We start from the raw sequence: 19,357 nt of genomic DNA on the forward strand, positions 1-19,357 counted from the left end.
TGACAACCTATGGACATAACAATAATGCCATTAGGAATGTGCTAGATACTGATTGGAATATACTTCTGGCCAATGACCAACTTAGGGAATGTTTGGGCCCCAGATATCAATTCTCATATAGACGTGGAAGAACTTTAAGTGCTCATTTTTCACACTATAAGCATAAAGAGAGTGGGGGAGCAGTATACAAACAAATGACCATGACAGGGGATAAATTATTGGGAATGTTCCCTTGTGGACACTGTGGGTCATGCCAGTTTGTGAGTAAATTGAAACAATTTACTAGTGCAAACACCAGCAGGGTATATGATCGCATGGTTTTTGGAAATTGTGCCAGCAGCTGGATAGTATATTTGGCCACATGCAAATGTTCTGCTTTTTATGTGGGCCAAACCTCTTGCTCATTGAGAATCAGGATGTCGGAGCACAGAAGTGATATCTGAAATAAAAAGGAAATGAATGCCCTATACAGACATAGTACCAAACATGCTAATGCTGACTTCAGGTTTATGGTAATAGAATTATTGGAGATAGGAGTAACCAACAAGGCTGGCATACTGTCCTTAATCATAAAGAAAAATATTGGATCATTAATTTAGGAGCGCTATTTTCCCCAGGACTTAATGACCACTTATGAAAGACACCACAGACTATTATGTTAATTTCGGTGGTGTTCTATATATGTGTATATATATATTTTCATATATATATATTACATTTTTATGTATATTACATTTTTGTATATATATATATATAGATATAGATATATATATATAGATATATATATATATATATATATATATATGTATGCAGTTTGCTTATAAGGTTATTGTTGTGTCTTTTGGCTTTTTCCCGGTTAGGGGTCGCCACACCGGAACTCCAGTCCGCTAATGATTGGCAGATAGATTTTTACGTGCCGAGTTGCCATCCCTGATGCACAACCTTCAACGAAGGTGAGCCCATTCACGCATGTCTCCACGCAGAAGACGCTCTAGCTGAGAATCGAACTGGACACCGTCTTACTGTGAGGTGACAACACTACTGCAGCACCACCACTGCAGCATATATGTATCAAATATCCTTTTTGTATGCATAGGAAGGACACCAGAGATCATTGTGCTATTTTTTGTTGTGATTTATACGCGTGTATATGTTTTTATATATATTACACTTTTGTGTATATATGTGTGTATATATATATATATATATATATATATATATATATATATATATATATATATATATATATATATGTATGCAGTTTGCCTGTATGTTTATATATGTACAAATAACTTTTTCATATGTATTTTTATATTTACATATGTATATGTATTATTGTCACAAATTATGAACCTACATTCATTGTTTCATATACATATTCTAAGTACTTGCTATTTCTGGGTTGGACCATGTCTGTTATTGGTTGGGGGTGTGTATATATAGTTTCATCATACATTTATTTGTAATGCTGTTTCACTGAAGAAGGCTGGGTAGCCGAAACCGGTCTGAATAAAGTATTTCATGTAAATCATACTTGATATATGTTTACAAGTGCTTAATGTACTCTTTATGCTGGCTTCTAGTGTTTTGAATTAGCACTGGGGATCATGCAAACATAATATTGAAGTAGCTGAAAAACTCTGGAAACATGAGCCACAAAGCATCATAGAAAATGATGAAGTCTACAGGCCATGGGATCACCCATTACCAACAGTTGAAAAGACAGATGCGAGAAAATCAGATATAGTGGTCCATGAAAAGAAGACAAAAGTAGAATTGATTATTGAAATTGCTGCACCCAGTGACTTGCGTACAGAGAGGCACAAAGTCATATTATCAGGATTTGCAGTTAGAAACAACAGCAATGTGGAGGAACGACACCCAGACAGTTTCAGTAGTAGTAGGAACAATGGGTCTTATAAAAAAGAATCTACAATCGTATTTAGATAAGTTACCTATACATGTAACTGTGTACGAATTGCAGAAGGAGTCATTATTGGGCACATTGTGGGTGATGCGAAGAGCACTTCTGGCTAACATTAAAGCTTGAAACAATACTAATTTCATGAACTTTAATCATACTTTGACTTAGGAATGGGTTCCATTCCCGTCATGGTATTAGAAACCCAAAAGACTTGGAGAAATTAAAAAAGTGAGGAATATTATATTCATAAAGTATCAGAAAGTATATTAAGAATTAAGCCAGTATGAGAAAGGAGAAAGAAGATTCTGCTGATAGGGATGACTGCAATTAGGAGTACAGAGAATAGACACAAGAGGGCTGGAGTTTAGTTGAGGAAGCTGGCAAAGGAACCAAGGTATTGGGAACCAGTAATGAGAGAAGGAAAGGTAATAGAATGGGAGTAGGCCAAGAAGACATTCAGATTTCAGGCTAGTGATTGTCTTCCTTGTCAGTGATTGCTATCGGAGTATAAAAAAACAGAAAGGGATAGGGGATTTTTAAATGAAAGACCTACGCTGGTTGAATTTTTAATTGAATCTTGAACAGAAGCTGATGTTAAAAAGGGATAATTAGTAGGACATGTAAAATACTGCACAATAATTTTAGGATTCTATCAGAAGAGGTCAGAAAAGATTGGGAAGAGAGAGAGAGAGAGAGTTCACAAAAACAATGGGAGGAAATGTATGGCTCCCAAATATGCAGCAAAGTTTGGGTTTAGGATTTTTGCCTGTGTTTGCATAGATACTTTTATACCCCATGCAGACTCCAAAGTATTTTTCCTCTGGTAGATGTCAATTGTTGGAGGTTTGGTGGGAAGAAAGAGTGTAATGAGCTGGCAGACTTTAAAAATTCCCTACAGAGTACTCTGAAATAGTGGGTGAACAAATGAGTGTTGTCTTTCTGCTTTTCCCGGTTAGGGGTCACCACAGCAAAACTCCGGTTTGCTAATGATTGGCAGTAGATTTTGACGAACGCCGAGGTGCCAGCTCGACGTTCAACCTTCAACGAAGGCAACACCCATTTACACATGTCTTTCGAAAGCCCATCCAACCGAGGGGAGGACATGCAGACTAAGGAAATTATTTTTTTTTTGAGCTATGATAACAGAATCTGAGTTGCCTAGACAAAGTAAGGACTTGTTAATTTTAATTCTGACAGTTGCCAAAAATGAAATTAGTAGAAAATGACAATCAAAATTTAAATCAGCTATACTTGAAGTATTGTGTATTTTAACAGATATGAAAAGGATAGGAGTAAATTGCAAAAGAAAAAAAATGGAAATTGTGGGAACAGTGCACACAGGAAAATGTTTTGGAGGAGGAATGTGGTTTACGAGAAGGCAGGAACTGAATAAATGTAATATTGCCTAGATTATAGAATATATAACAATATATGTGATATATAATGTTTCTAAATGTGAACTTGTTAATACTGTTAGATTACTTTTATATAAATCTAAATTTTTCTATGTCACAAGTGATAATTTAATAAAGGTGTTTAAAAAATATCAGTTAAACATTTCAGAATACAAAAAAGAAATTTCTTGAATCTTACGCTTGTATAAAGAATTGTTAGTGTTCTTAGCCTTAATTGTGTGTAGGTGCTCATATATTCTTTGTGATAGTTGTATTATGGTTGTACCCATGTAGAAGCTGTCCTGTACAAATGTACTTTCCATGCACTGTGTGCCACAGCTGTGTGACTGCTGCACTAATTCCTGTGGGGAATTACGACTCAAAGAACTGAAGAGAATGCAATATAGCTAGGTAGGTATTTCACATAAAAAGTGACTTGAGTCAGCTCATACATAATCATAAGAAGATATACATTGGTTCCTGATAGGATGTATGCTGTTGCTTTTACATTTTCAGCCTAGGAAAAGCCATGTGCAAGGTCTATAAACCCATATTATGCGTTTTATTGTTACAGTGATCTCTCCTCAAAGACCTGCTGTTATGGTAAGTTACTGATGCACAACTGTACAATTTGTGAATACTCTCTATAGTAGTAGCTGTTTGAAAACTAACTCTTGTAAAAGTTAGGTTTCCTCCCTCCCATCCATCCATCTACTTTCTCTGTTTCTTTTCAGGAAGGACTGGAGGAGCATCTACGTATGTAGACTCCTTTCTTATTTTTTTTTTCTTTTATGCTGTCATATGGTAGATGAAATTACTGATTCTTTCCTCTGTGTTGTGACTTCCCTAAGTTACCTTCCCAGCAGGACCTACCATGCCTTCCAGAGTCTCTCTATGGTCATACAGGTGTTTATCCTCTCCAGATAAAGGTTACCCATTGCCTCGTTTATGCTTTTGACAGCAGTGCTTCCCTATGAGTGCTGAACAGGAAAACCTTGGGAGATACTACTGCTACACGCAGAAGTAGGATGCTCAACTCTGTCTCCTTTTATCCAAAGTCCTTCTGACAACTGAGTGGCAGTGAGGGCAGTGAGAGGCATGATCAGTGAAATGTATCCACCCCAGACCTTGGACAGGCTTTTGCCCTCCAGTCTACTCACATACTCACTCTACTTGACACTTCAGTGCTTTGACTAGTGGACTACCCTAATAACATATTCCGCACATCTTTCTCCCAAGTTGAAATCAACCAGGCGAAACTTCAACATTCGTGCCCCTCCCACAGCAGCTGCAGCAACTATCTATGCCACTAATCACTCATAGGTCACAATGGTTGAGTTCAGAGCTTTATTCCTCTGGCCCATGGAGTTTACAAACGGCACTTTATCTCTTCTTCAACCTGTTTTGCTGATTTGAGGTTAAAGAACATCATCCTTTATAGGGAATATTTGCATAGTACCAGTGTAGGTAGAGTGGTGGTGGTGGTAGTCCATACAGTGTACCAGTGCAGATTGGGTGAAGGTAGTGGCAGTTAACATATTACTGGCATATGTTGGCTAGTAATGATGGTGGCAGTCCCTGGGTGAGTGTCAGTGTAGGTTGAGTGGTGATGGCATTCCATACATTACTAGCATAGGTTAAGTGGCAGTCCGGCTTGTCTGTTGGTAATGATCGGTATTCGTCTTGATTTGGATATAATGCCCTTTATCCATTTATTCACTTTGGAGGAAGCAGGAACTTAGCACAGTACCTGAGAATTCTAAGTCCATTGTTTTCTTTTTTGCATCCCCAACCCCGGAGAATATTATTCAGTAACATTGTAGGAAGTCTGTGTATATTCACCTGCAGAAGTTAGTCAGCACCTGGCTGCGCTTCTTGCACCAGGGGCTGTTGTTGGACAGCACAAAACCTCATGTTAACCACCAAGGGATGAGAGCGAGCCACTAAGTTGGCATTGCTCATCCAGAATGACTGTGTGACACACAGGACTACTAGAACCTAGATTACTAGCTTTGCAGAGAGGACCTTTCCCTTTGCACAACTTGGTTGACCCTGTGTACTGCAGCAGCTTCTCAGGAAGAGCCTCAAATACATTAAGTATTTGTGCCGTTTTCTTTTCTGTTCTATTCTGCCAGATCATTAACCTGTGTTTGATTTCTTTCTTCCACAGGACAGCATTAAGGTAGCTAAGAAGCGAGTTGTGATGGCTTCCTTGTACCTTGGAACAGGATCCCTGGAACAGGAACTGGTAAGTAACTGTTAAATTTGTGATGACTGTCTTGTTCTTTAGATTTCTGTTGCAATTATAACCATTACACAAATGCTGAGGCTATATTATCTAACCTTCTTGCAGTCTTTACTGTGACACCAAAGCACCTATGAAAACACCATGTAACACTCATTCACAAGATGCATTAGACCCTTTTTTCTTGGAGAGATAGTAGCATATTTCACTCCCTTTTTACAGAAAAATAAATTTACTGTATTTGAGCTAGTTATGCATTAATGTACATTCATGATATCACGCTAGCATTACTTTTAGCTTGTCTTGGGTTTTCTGTATATCGCAAGACTTAAAGATTTTAAATGAACAGGAGAACTCATTACCATCCAACTTATTCAAACCACAGTTCGTTGAAAGATGTCCTTATCTCCACTGTTGGTACATTCCTGGTGATGTTATGCCCAAGTAATGAGGAGAGGGAAAAATGTGTCCCTCATGATTTTTGGGTTACTTCTGATGACTAATTTGATGAGTTGGACTGTGATGACTTGTCTAGGGTCTGATTTCAGCATTATATTTTTTGCATCTTTCAGTCTATTGAGTTGATGCTTACTTTTTTATTTAGCTGGCTGGCTGACGAATGAACTTTTACATATCACTATATTCTGATAGAAATACGCATTTGGATCTAATGTCAACTGTGATCACTTTCTGTTACAATTCAGGATGTTCTTTGTGTTTCACTGTTGCAGTCATCACATTTGGGTTATCCCTGCCAGGGTAGCCCTCGGCCGGCCCGAATACCAGAGACTTAGTATTTCTGCATAGGTTGCTGACATCAGGTCGTCAGTGGTGTAAAGTAAGGCAGCCGATGCCATTACATCAGTCTTTCTTGCCATGGAGCCTGAAGCTGAAGCAGTTGGTCCGCTGCTACATGAGTTTTCGTTTCTGAATTGAAGTTGAAATCTAAAGCTAAGTACCCCGTTGGGGATCCTTTTTTCTTTCACTAACCGATGTCAGAAAAAGTTAATAATTGTCTCACCTGTGGAAAGCAAATGCCACACCAAGACTTCCACTCTTACTGGCGTCACTTGCCTAGGCCCAGACCACGACGTCCTCCATTGTCGCTTCTGTGCTTTGTTTAATGCCAGAACTATCCATCATCGGGACCTTATTGTAGCCAGATATTTTCGCTTACAGTCCTCGAATGCCGATATGGCTACAGTAAGCCATCCGACAGCACGTCTTCCGAAAAAATTTAAAGATAAAGACAGAGACGGACCACACAGGTCCAAACCTTCTGATGACGTTTCCATTCAGCTAGTCGTCAGTCCTCCTGTATTCAGTGAGGTGCTTTTGCAGCCCCTGATGCCCGCTTCAGTTGATTCGCCTTTCGGAGTCCAGTATGCCACAAAACTCTTCTTCCTCTAAGGATCTTGCGGTTGTCTCTACCTTGGATGGGTCCGGAGCCGCTGAGCAGGCACCAGCTTCTGAGGAAGTCTTTCTCACCTTCGAATCTCGATACAAACCAACGTCTTCTTTCGCGACTACCGTTCTTTCAAAAACAACTGAGTTCCTTAGGCCCAGTGTTCGAACCACACCCAAGAAACTGACTACCCACTCTCAGGTGCCTGCTACCTTGCCTCACTCTCAGATGCTTAAAATGGCAGAATACCTTATCATGCTGATCAGGGAAAGCCAAGCTACCCCTTCCAAAAGAAAAAGAGGTCTGTCCCCAGTAGTTTGGTCTGAACAAGAGTCAGATGAATCTGATGCATCTGACTATGAAGACATGCAGCCCCTCTCCGCTTATGAGGATTTTGATGCAGAGGAATCCATTCCTTCAGCCTTTCCTCCCGACAGTTTTTCCTTTGGGGAAACCCTGCATACTTTAAGGGAGCATTTCCAGTGGGAAAGTCAGGACTACCCTCAGTCTAAAAAGAGACTCGTGGAATTCCTAGATATTCCGCAGCACAGATCCCTGGCCATTCCCCCAGTCCTGGATGTTGTGGAGGATGTTTTCTTGGAATCCAGTCTGACTCCTGCAACCAGAAAACCAGACAGGTATTACAGAGTCCCTGACTCTCACAAATTTATTTTCAAAAATCCTACTGCTGACCCTGAGGTAATTTCTCAAGGGCCTAAAGGAATTAAAGCTACATCTGCTAAGAATCCCACCCCCTCAGATAGGGATTCCCGAGCACTAAACAAATGGGGTAAAAAAAGTATACACCTCTGCTACTCTTGCTATCAGAGCACTAAATTGCCAGTTTCATATGCTAAAATTTCAGCAACATACCCTGGAACTCCTCAAACAAAAAATGTCTTCCTTTCCTGCTTGGGCAGAATCTAAAGAGTTACAAGACTTAATGTATTCTGCAAGTCAAGTAACCAGACACACATTGCACTGTGGTTTTGACACCCCTAGAAGCTTCTTGCAGGGCAGCAGTCACCGGTTCTGTCCTTAGAAGACATGCTTGGCTTAAGGAACAGCCCTTGCCAGACATGTTAAATCTAAATTGTTGGATGCCCATCTTGCACAAAGACAACTTATTTGGCACTAAGGCAGAAGAGGTCTTAAAAAAGATGGAAGAAAAAGCAAAATCTATGCAGACAGTTAAAGACTTCTTACAGGTCCAGCCACCCAGGTTCAGCAGGCATTGCTCCTCCAAGCACTGGTCCTTTCCTGCTCCCACCAAGCCAGTACAGCCCAGACCCCCCCTCATACAGCAGTCACAGGGAATGCAGAGATCTAAACAGTGGACTTCCTCCATTTCAAAACCAGGGAGTTCCAAGCCACCCCCTTATGGTAAGAACTCACAATGACTCTCGTCCCACCACCTCCCTCTGCCCACCTTCACTTACCCCTGGGAGGAAAACTTTCCTTTCACGCAAGCACTGGGCCACCATTACCAATGACCGCTGGGTTCGCAACATAGTGTCCTAGGGACACAAATTTTCTTTCCACACCCTTCCATCGCCAAAAGGGTTCCCAGATCTACCTCCAAACCAGTGGTCAGAGGTGCAAAAACAAGTCCTTTCCCTGCTCTCTTTGAGGGCAGTAGAGTACGTTCCTACAGAACAGAAAGGCCAAGGTTTCTACTCCAGACTATTTCTGGTACCCAGAAAAGAGGGCACCTGATGCCCCATCCTCGATATGTCCATTCTAAACACCTTCCTGCTGATACCAAAATTCAAAATGCTCACCCTCCAGCAGCTGCTACCCATGCTCTCCAAGAATGCTTGGCTAGCCACCCTGGACCTAAAAGAGACCTACCTCCACATTCCTATCAGGGAATCATGCAGAAAATATTTCTTTTTCAGGGCAGGATCTCTGCACTTCCCTTTGGCTTATCTAATGCTCCCAATGTTTTCACAAAATGTCTGGCTCCGGCCATTGCCTTTTGCAGACAAAGGAATATCCAGATTTACCCATACTTAGACGACTGCCTAATTCAGGCAGACAGCCAGGAAAAGCTGCTCAAGCACCTGGCCTTTGTCAAGTCCCTACTAACCTCCCTAGGGTACACAGTCAACGAAAAGAAATCCAAACAAGTACCCACCCAAAGGATTATATTCCTGGCAGCAAGCCTCTACACAGCATCCCAGATGGCATTCCTTACACCAGAAAAACAAACTTTCCTGACAGCCTACTTCTCTCAACTAGCCACTAGACTCCAGTTATCTGCAAGGAAAATCCTGCAAGCTCTGGGGTTCATGGCATCTTGCATTCTACTCATTCCGTATGCCAGTCTGCATGTGAGGAAACTTCAGTGGTACCTAAAAAGCCTTTGGTGTCAACACTCCCAAGACCTAGAGACTCTTATACCCATGATACCTTGCCTCAGAAAATATGTTCTTTGGTGGGCAACAGCATGCTTCCACAACGAGAGACTACCTTTCTCACCACCCCCGCCATCCAGACCCTCACCACAGACGTATCAGACTATGCCTGGGGGGCACACCTGGACAGCAGGTGTATACAGGGCCAATGGAACCCACAGCAAATCCATCTGCACATCAGCCAAAATGAGATGATAGCTGTCCAGCACGCCTTGACAGCTTTCAAGCCCCTTCTGTCTCCAGGGACTCTCCTAATCAAAACAGACAACACCACTGTGATGTGGTATATCAACAAGCAGGGATGGACTCACTCTTACCTTCTATGCAGGCTGGCTCTGACCCTTTGGCACACAGCCTCTGCCAAGCAGCTCCACATGTTATCACAATTCCTACCAGGATCTCAAAACTCTCTGGCAGACCACTTAAGCAGAAATCTTCTGGACCCACACTTGTGGTAGCTTGACAAAAGAACCTTCACCCTTTTAACTCAGATATGGGGCACCCCGAAGGTCGACCTCCTTGCCTCCCACACCAATCATCAGGTCAGCAGGTTCTGCACCAGGGAGCATCACGGCATGGCTTGGAAAGTGGATGCCCTGTCCTTCCCCTGGGTCAATCTATCGGTCTGTTCTTTTCCTCTACTACCTCTCATCCCCAGGGTACTGCTCAAAATAAAGGAGGAAAAGCCAAGGACAATTCTTATTGCTCCAGACTGGCCTCACCAGCACTGGTACCCACTGTTGCGCAGCCTGTCTCCACTGCCATCATGGCATCTCAGTCAGACTCCAACCCTCCTGACCCAGAGGGAAGGCGAATTCATGCATTCCCAAATGCAGACCCTCAATTTGGCAGCTTGGCTTATTCCCTAACCCCCGATCAATCTGCCAACCTCAGTCAACAGGTTCTAGATGTCATACGTCAGGCCAGACACCCTAGCACTAGAAAGTCTTATGCTGGCAAATAGAAAATGTTCAGCACCTGGATTCAGGCTAAGGTTGCCAATACTGCACAACCCTCCCTCCCTCTCATCCTGGGTTACTTAGCTGACCTGCTACTCAATGGTCTCTCTTTTTCCTCTATTAAAATTCATGCCGCTGCCATCTCTGCTCATTTCCGCACTGAGCAGTCCCTTTTCTCACACCCTCTGATCAAACCGTTCTTAAGAGTGGCTAGCAACTTGAGGCCACCCAGAAGAGCACCAACCCCAGCTTGGGACCTTAACTTTGTGTTGGAAAAGCTCACCCTGCTCCCCTTTGAACCAGCCTCTTCAGCAAAGCTAAAATTTCTCTCCTGGAAGACAACTTTCCTTCTGGCAATCACTTCAGCCAGAAGGGTCACCGAGCTGCAAGCACTCATGGCTGTGGAACCCGTCATCATCTTACATGCTAACAGAGTATCCCTCAGGACTAGCAGCAAAAACAACCACAGAGGTTCCAAACATGGCAAATATGATCTTTGCTTTGATGTCCTTCAAGGATGCATCTGCAGTCATCACATATGGGTTGTCCTGCCTCAGGCAGCCCTTCGGTCGGCCGGATTCCAAAGTCTGGGTCTGGCCTCGGCTGATGTCGCACTTTCCCCGACGTCAGAGCATCTGGGGTATAAAAGCATCAGCCGACGCCATTTTCCTCAGTCTTTCTTGCCGCGTGGTGCCCGAAGCAGAAGCAGTTTGCAAGTGCCGGTCGGCCAGCTCCTGTGATTCAGCTACCGAAGACTTTGAAAAAGCTAAGTACCCCGTTGGGGACTCTTTCTTGCCTCAGCTGATGTCAGATAAAGTTAATAATTGTTTAACTTGTGGGAAACAAATACCTCATAAGGATTTCCACTCTTACTGCCTCCCCTGCCTAGGCCCAGACCACGACGTCTCGGCCTGTTCAGCCTGTGCTTCCTTCAACCGACAAACTCTTAGACGTCGGTCGGAGTTTGCAGAGGAATTCTTTGGGGCTAGTTTTGCTTACAAGATGCCATCGGAGACTCCGACTTCGCATTTAGTTAAGAAACGGAAGGACAAGGACCGACACACACGGGCCGCGGTTTCGGTGAAACCATGGTCAGGCCTACTGCGAGTGTCTCGGCTGAAACCGAGTCCTTGGTACTTCCGATTACCGAAACCGTGCAACCGACTACCTCGGCCCCGGAGGCCCCGGCCGAGTCGGTTGTTGAATTACCTACTGAAACTGGTGTCCAGGAACCTTCCGACACCATTCCATTAGACAAATCTACTCCTGCATGTGGTGCAGCCAGACCTCCTGCATCCATGTCCATTAAGGCTTTCTCTAGGGCTAAAGCTGCTAAACTTTCTAAAGCTTTGCCTCCCAAGGTTACCTCTCAGAGACCCTCTACTGGCTCACAGATTCTTAGCTTAGCAGAGGATCTTATCTCCTTAATTAGAGGTTCTCAACCTCATCCGGACAGGGGCTCGCAACCACCTCCAGACAAAAGGCCCAGGGTTGAGCCCTCTGACCCCCACTCCTCAGATGAGTCCTCTGATGGCTGTACTCTGTCAGACCACCAGGAGGAGGCTTACTCGGCCTACGAGGATTCTGATGCTGAAGAATCAATTCAATCGGCCTACCCTCCTGAAGAGTTTTCCTTTGGAGAGACATTACACTCTATGAGAGAACATTTTCAATGGCAGGGTCAGGAATTCTCTGATTCTAGAAAGAGATTAAGGACCTTTTTACATTTACCTCAGCATAGGCCTTTAGCTATACCTCCTGTTTTGAATGTCATTGATGATGTGTACTCTGATGCTAGTACAACCCCTGACTCTCTCCCTCCGGCTCCTGCCAAACCTGATAGCTACTACAGGGTCCCGGACTCACATCTTCACCTGTACAAGGCCTACTCTGCTGATCCAGAAACTATTTTCCAGGGCCCAAAAGGGGTTGCAGCTGCCACTGCTAGAAATCCTCTACCCTCTGAAAGGGAGTCCAGAGCCTTAGAGAGATGGGGTAAAAAAGTGTATACTTCTGCAACTCTTTCCATGAGGGCATTAAATTGTCAATTTCATATGATACAGTACCAAGAGTATTTGTTAGATGAATTGCATAAGAAACTGTCTTCATCTGAACCCCTTGATCGCAAATCCCTTCAGGATCTGGTGCATAACTCAGAGCAGGTTAGTAACCATTTCTTGCAGTGTGGTTATGATGCATTGGAAGCTTCATGTAGGTCAGCTATGACAGGTGCAGTCATACGTAGGCATGCCTGGCTGAAGGAACAATCTCTGCCAGACCATGTTAAAGCTAAGCTTTTGGATGCTCCTATGGAAAAGCAAAAATTATTTGGTTCCACGGCTCAAGAGGTCTTAAAGAAATTTGAAGAAAAGGCAAAATCTGTGCAAACAGTCAAAGACTTTCTGCAAGTCCAACCACCAAGATTCAGCAGAAATTGGCCTACTAAGAATTGGTCCTTTCCGGACTCAGACAGATCTCAGAGAGGCAGGAATAGTCGTGCCAGAGGTAGAGGGCAAGCTAGAGGCTCCTACAGAGGCCGTCAATGGCAGCCTCCCAATCAGAGAGGTAGTGCAGGAACTACAACTGCTACACCAGGACAGACTCAATGACTTTGTTTTGACTCCGCCGACCAGGGCTCAATTAGAAGCACCTTTGGGCGGAAAGCTTTCTTTATTTTCAAAAAATTGGCACAGCATTACAAGGGACACATGGACACTGCAAATAATAGACAAAGGATACAGGTTCCATTTCCACACATTGCCAAAAAGAAAATTTGCATGTCAGACCTGCCACCAAATCAGAGGGCAGAGGCTTTGAAACAAATTTCCAACTTAATACAAATGAAAGCTATAGAAAAGGTTCCTCTTTCAGAACAAGGCCAAGGATTTTACTCCAGATTATTCCTTGTTCCAAGAAAAGAAAATCAATGGAGGCCTATTCTCAACTTGTCCGCACTGAATACTTACCTCATTGTGCCAAAATTCAAAATGCTGACTCTACAGCAACTCCTTCCCATGCTGGGCAAGGGGTCTTGGCTGGTGACTCTAGACCTCAAGGAGGCATACCTGCATGTCCCTATCAGACAAGGTTGCAGAAGACACCTCAGATTTCTTGCAGGGTCAGAGCATTATCAATTCTCAGCATTGCCCTTTGGCTTATCTACTGCACCCAGAGTATTCACGAAATGCCTGGCATCAGTAATTGCACACTGCAGACTTCAGGGGATTCAAATTTACCCATATCTGGATGACTGCCTTATACAAGCGGACAGCAAGCAAACTTTGTTAAAGGACTTGAATTATGCCATCCACCTACTGCAGGCCTTGGGATATACAGTCAATATCCACAAATCAAGACTTGTTCCATCCCAAAAAATAACTTTTCTGGGTGCGGATCTAGACACAACCACCCAAATGGCCTTTCTCACAGAAGAAAAACAAAAACAACTACTGGATTACTTCAAGAATCTGACAAGACAAACTCAGCTGACTGCAAGGAAAATCCTGCAGGCCCTGGGTTACATGGCATTTTGCATTCTTCTGATTCCACAAGCAAGGCTGCATATGAGAAAATTACAGTGGTACCTAAGGAGTTTATGGACTCAGCACAGTCACAGTTTAGAAACTTTGATCCCACTCATTCCATGCCTCCAAAAGGAATTTCTGTGGTGGGCTCAAGCCTGCCAGTCGAACAGTGGGTTGCCCTTCAGCAAGCCAAGAGCCAACCAAACCATCACTACGGACGCTTCAGACCAAGGTTGGGGAGCACACATGGAGGGCAGATGTATCCAAGGGCTATGGTCACAAAGGGAGCTACGCATGCACATAAACCAAAAGGAAATGCTGGCAGTGATACATGCAATCGAGGCCTTCAAACTTTTTCTTCATCAAGGCCACCTACTCATAAGGACAGACAACACCACAGTTATGTGGTACATAAACAAGCAAGGAGGCACCCATTCCTACCCTCTTTGCAGACTGGCAATGAATCTATGGGAACTTTCCTTGAAACTCAATATACAGCTGCAGTCCCAGTTTGTGCCAGGGAAGGACAATATACTGGCAGACAGCTTAAGCAGAAATATCATGGATGCACACGAATGGATGCTGCACCCAGACATCTTCTTACTCATAACACAATCATGGGGAAGGCCGGAAATAGATTTGTTCGCCTCCCCCCACAATCATCAACTGAAGAAATTCTGCTCAAGGACATACCACCCACAAGCATGGAAAGTGGACGCTCTCTCTTTCAGCTGGAAAGCTCTAACCAAGGTCTTACTGAAGATCAGAACAGAGCAGCCCAGAGTGATTCTGATAGCTCAAAACTGGCCAAGACAGCACTGGTACCCACTGTTAAAGAGCATGTCACATACGAAACTGTGGCCTCTCCCCCTATGGCCACTTCTACTGACACAGCACAATGTCAAGACTCTGAATTCCAACCTGAAAACCTTGCAACTAACTGCCTGGAAAATACCTTGACCCCTCCTCAGGATAAGCTATCCCAGAGAGTGAAGGATATTATTATGGAAGCTCGCCGGCCTTCCACAAGGAAGGTATATTCAGCAAAATGGAAAAGATTTCACACTTGGAACACAACAAAGGGCCTAGATGCGACAGTGATGAACATGGCACATATACTGGAATATTTGGCAGAATTGTTCCACAACGGCCTGTCTTACTCTTCCATTAAGATACATGCCTCAGCAATTTCAGCAGAATACAATGTTGATCCACCTGTCTTCTCTCATCCTCTCCTGAGACAGTTTCTAAGAGGAATCAAAAACATCAATCCTCCAAGGAAACCACCTCTACCTACTTGGGACCTTAACTCATTCACTCCGGAGCAGCTCAGGAAAAGTTGCCTGCTTAATTCCACCATAGAAACAACAGTGCAGCCTGAGCTCATTTTCAGAAACTCCATTTGTAAAACCATACAGAAAACAAATGTTCATAACTCTTTAACTATGAGAGCTACACTAAAAATGTGAACGTGAAAGTTGTTCAGCAGACACTGTCCTTTCCAACAGGGTAAATGTTGATAGTGTATATCAAAGTCATTATTAAATATTTGGCAAGGGATGCTGATATTGTGCATATTTTTTACCTTTTTGGAAAAACAAAGCACAATATCTTGGTCAATGTACCATGCAGACCCATACAATTTGAATGTAATTTGTTAATATGAATGTCAGCTTTAAAATGATACCTTAACCATTACTGTGTGATGTTCCTTTCTTGAGATATACACAGAAATATGATTAATATATTATTTTTCATAACTGATAAATAAACAAAGCATAATATCTCATCACCTGTAACAGACAGAGCCTACATATCAGTGTAGAAGTTGTGCATCTGAATGTCAGCTTCAAAATGATGCATCATTTGTGTGATCACCATGCTCCCTTGCAAAGATATGGGCATAATAATGAAAAGTATTGCAAATGTATAATTTTCATAATCGTACAAGACTAAACAAACTGTGATATCTGTACATGTGTAGAGTGCACAGACATAGTTCTTTTACCATGTTGTAAGGAGTAACACTGTCTTCAAAATGAGGTATTACTTGGCACACTGACATGCTCCCTTGCAAAGTTATTTACCAAAATAAAAAAATCATAATTTCCATAACCTAATTCCAAACAAACTTTGATATCTGCCTATGAGTACAACATACAGGCACCATTCTTTTACCATGTTAGAACTATAAATAATCTTTTCAAAATGAGGTATTACTTAACACATTCAGATGCTCCCCTGCAAAGTTACTTAACAAAATATGAATAAAAATCATAATTTCCATAACCTAAGTTCGAAACAAACTTTGATATCTGCCTATGAGTACAACATACAGGCACCATTCTTTTACCATGTTAGAACTATAAATAATCTTTTCAAAATGAGGTATTACTTAGCACATTCAGATGCTCCCTTGCAAAGTTATTTACCAAAATATGAAAAAAAATCATAATTTCCATAACCTAAGTCCGAAACAAACTTTCATATCTGCACATGTGTCAAACATACAGGCACAATTATTTTACCATGTTGGAACCAGCAATACTTTCTTCAAAATGAGATATTACTTGGCACATTCAGATGCTCCCTTGCAAAGTTATTTACCAAAATATGAAAAAAAAATCATAATTTCCATAACCTAAATCCCAAACAAACTTTGATATTTGCACGTGCCCAACATTCAAGCACCATTCTTTTACCATGTTGGAACTATCAGTACTGTCTTCAAAATGAGGTATTACTTAGCACATTCAGACTCTCCCTTGCAAAGTTATTTACCAAAATATGAAAAAAAATCATAATTTCCATAACCTAAGTCCAAAACAAACTTTCATATGTGCACAAACTCAGAATAATATATTTTACAGAACACATTTCATAAGAGAGTTTTACTTACCATACTGGTCCTACTTGGTCATGGGTGTTTTCCATTCTTCCCACACGCTGCATGTTACCAATCCTGCATAGCTCTCCTCACACCATTGTGGAGGTCAGTCAAGAACAATGTAATGCCCTCCTCAGTTAGGTGAACGCCGACCCTGTGCATCAAGCCATGCATGAACCAATTCTGTAAACATCTGGCCTTGTGAGCTGCCCGTTGACTGTTTGCTGTTTTCCATATCTGTCGAGGAATTATATCAGACCACACAAAATGACAATGCCGTTATAATTCAGTCAAAATAGTAACTTGGATGTTATTGAGCCCTTCCTCCTACCACCTAATTTCCACCCATGACTGACAAAGCATGAAAACATGCCCAACTACTGAGTATAAGCAGAAGTACAGTAATACAAGCAGAAATGGCAAACGTATCTGGTTAATCCATGTTAGAATTAGTTACAAAAGTAATAATTCCAGTTATCGCATCTGACCATCACTCTGGTTACAATAAGACCCATCAGTTTTCCTAAATGCAGTACGTGCATATTGTTAACAGATAATAAATTATTCTTGAAAGCTGGATACATAAACAAAAAATTATAACAACCATTGCTGAAACCTGAGCTATAGATAACCTATACTTGTCACACTGTATCTGTATTACAATCTTCAGCAGTCTGACCATGTATGCACAAGCACTTCCCTGGTACACAAATGAATTATTTCCCCTACCAACATCTTCATTACTACATGTTATACACATGTCCCTAAATGAAACATTCACCCAAATGACCCCTTCAGGAAAATGTTGAGATACGCACAACCAACACAGTTGTGTGTATATATATATATATATATATATATATATATATATATATATATGGGTCTACGTGACTTGGTCGACATTTCATTTGATTGACAGTTCATTTGGTCGACATTTCATTTGATCGACAAGCATTTGCCCCCTTCCCCAATGTTGTGCAACCCTGGAGTTGATATATATAGTTAGGGGGGTGTGGGGGCGAAGCCCCCCAGTTAAAATGCTTGTCGATCAAATGAACTGTCGACCAAATGAATATTCGATCATATGAAATGTCGACCAAGTGAGGTAGATCCATATATATATATATATATATATATATATATATATATATATATATATATATATATATATATATATATGTGTGTGTGTGTGTGTGTGTGTGTGACCAATGCACATACATGTATATCCATATACACACACACACACACACACATATATATATATATATATATATATATATATATATATATATATATACATATAATGCATATATACAGCAAGAAAAAAATCGGGTTTAGGAGGGTAGGCAGTCAATGAAGAATGAGGGGGTTGCAAAGCAGAGAAAAAATACAACCTGACTTGTGCATTCATTAAAGTGATAATGACTTTTACTTATGTGAATAACACTGACAGCAGCTGAGACTTTCCCCAAAAAAGTAATAATGACTAACTGCTATATTGTAACTGCACTTATTGCTATGTGATAATGACCTTCCTTTCATTACTGCAAAGGTATGCATGCTGAGACACAGGTGATAACTGCTGCCCATAACCTGTTGAGTAGGCATTCATTATATTACCTTGTGCAGCTGTTATGTAACACAGACTCATTATCATCAGTAAGGAGAATATCTGAGTCAGTCAAATAGTATAACACTTAGGTATTACTGAGGCCTTCCTCCCACCTAAATTCCACACATGACTGACAAAGCCAGGAGAAATAAACAAAAAATATGGTAGCTCCATCCTTTCAGTAGTCATTTGGTAAATAACTTTGCAAGCGAGTGATAACCTTTATCTCATTCAGGCAGTATAATCACAAATAAAATTATACAAGTAGAAGTGATGTAACCCAATGTAATTTGCAGACTGACTTTGTCTATGTCCCCAGTAACCCCTCCAGTTGTTTGCATTCTGTATGCACAGGCATCAAAATGACACAAATTGGCCCAGCAGTCACTTCAGCAGTGAGACCATGTATGCACAAGCACATCCCTGATACACAAATAATTATTTCCCCAAGCAACATCCTCATAATTATGTCCAGGTATACATGCTCCTGAAATGAAACATTTCCACAAACAAGCCTTCAGTAACATTTCCTAGTATGTGCAACCACCAGTTCACCCAAGAAACCCCTTCAGTAGAATGTTGAGGTATGCACAATGTCCAAAATTAAACGCTTCCCCAAATGAAACATCTGTAAGTTTTGCTGTATTAAACCACCAAAATGAAGCATTCACCCACCCGAACCCTTCAATATAATGTATGCACAGGCACCAGAATGAAAGATTTCCCCAAAACAACCGTTCAGTAACATTTCCTGGTATGTACAAGCACCAAAATGAAAAATTCATAAATGAACACTGAATGTGCAGGTGGGAAATTGCATCACATTATCTGTTGTAATATGCATCATATTCCTTGGACAGGTGTAATAGAGCTATTACCATATGTTAGGACAAAGACCAGAGTAATTACGTCAAAGTAGTACAGCAGTTATATCTTACTGAGAATTGGATTTACCATGGAACACAGTGAAGACAAACAGTGGAGAAGCTG

The 19,357-nt window shown here is 41.7% G+C and overlaps 1 protein-coding gene across 2 annotated transcripts in view; it reads left to right on the forward strand.

The window, feature by feature from the left end:
• Positions 1-19,357, forward strand: part of PGS1 (phosphatidylglycerophosphate synthase 1) — a 2,908,952-nt gene that overhangs the window by 1,048,780 nt on the left and 1,840,815 nt on the right. For both annotated transcript variants that reach the window (XM_044068164.1, XM_044068163.1), the window contains exon 3: positions 5,489-5,566. In XM_044068164.1, the coding sequence (XP_043924099.1) occupies positions 5,489-5,566 (78 nt within the window). The remainder of the gene's footprint in view (positions 1-5,488; positions 5,567-19,357) is intronic.

Source organism: Protopterus annectens, chromosome 4.part0, assembly GCF_019279795.1.
Source record: "Protopterus annectens isolate FY-2018-M chromosome 4.part0, PAN1.0, whole genome shotgun sequence".
NCBI classification, from domain to species: domain Eukaryota; kingdom Metazoa; phylum Chordata; order Ceratodontiformes; family Protopteridae; genus Protopterus; species Protopterus annectens.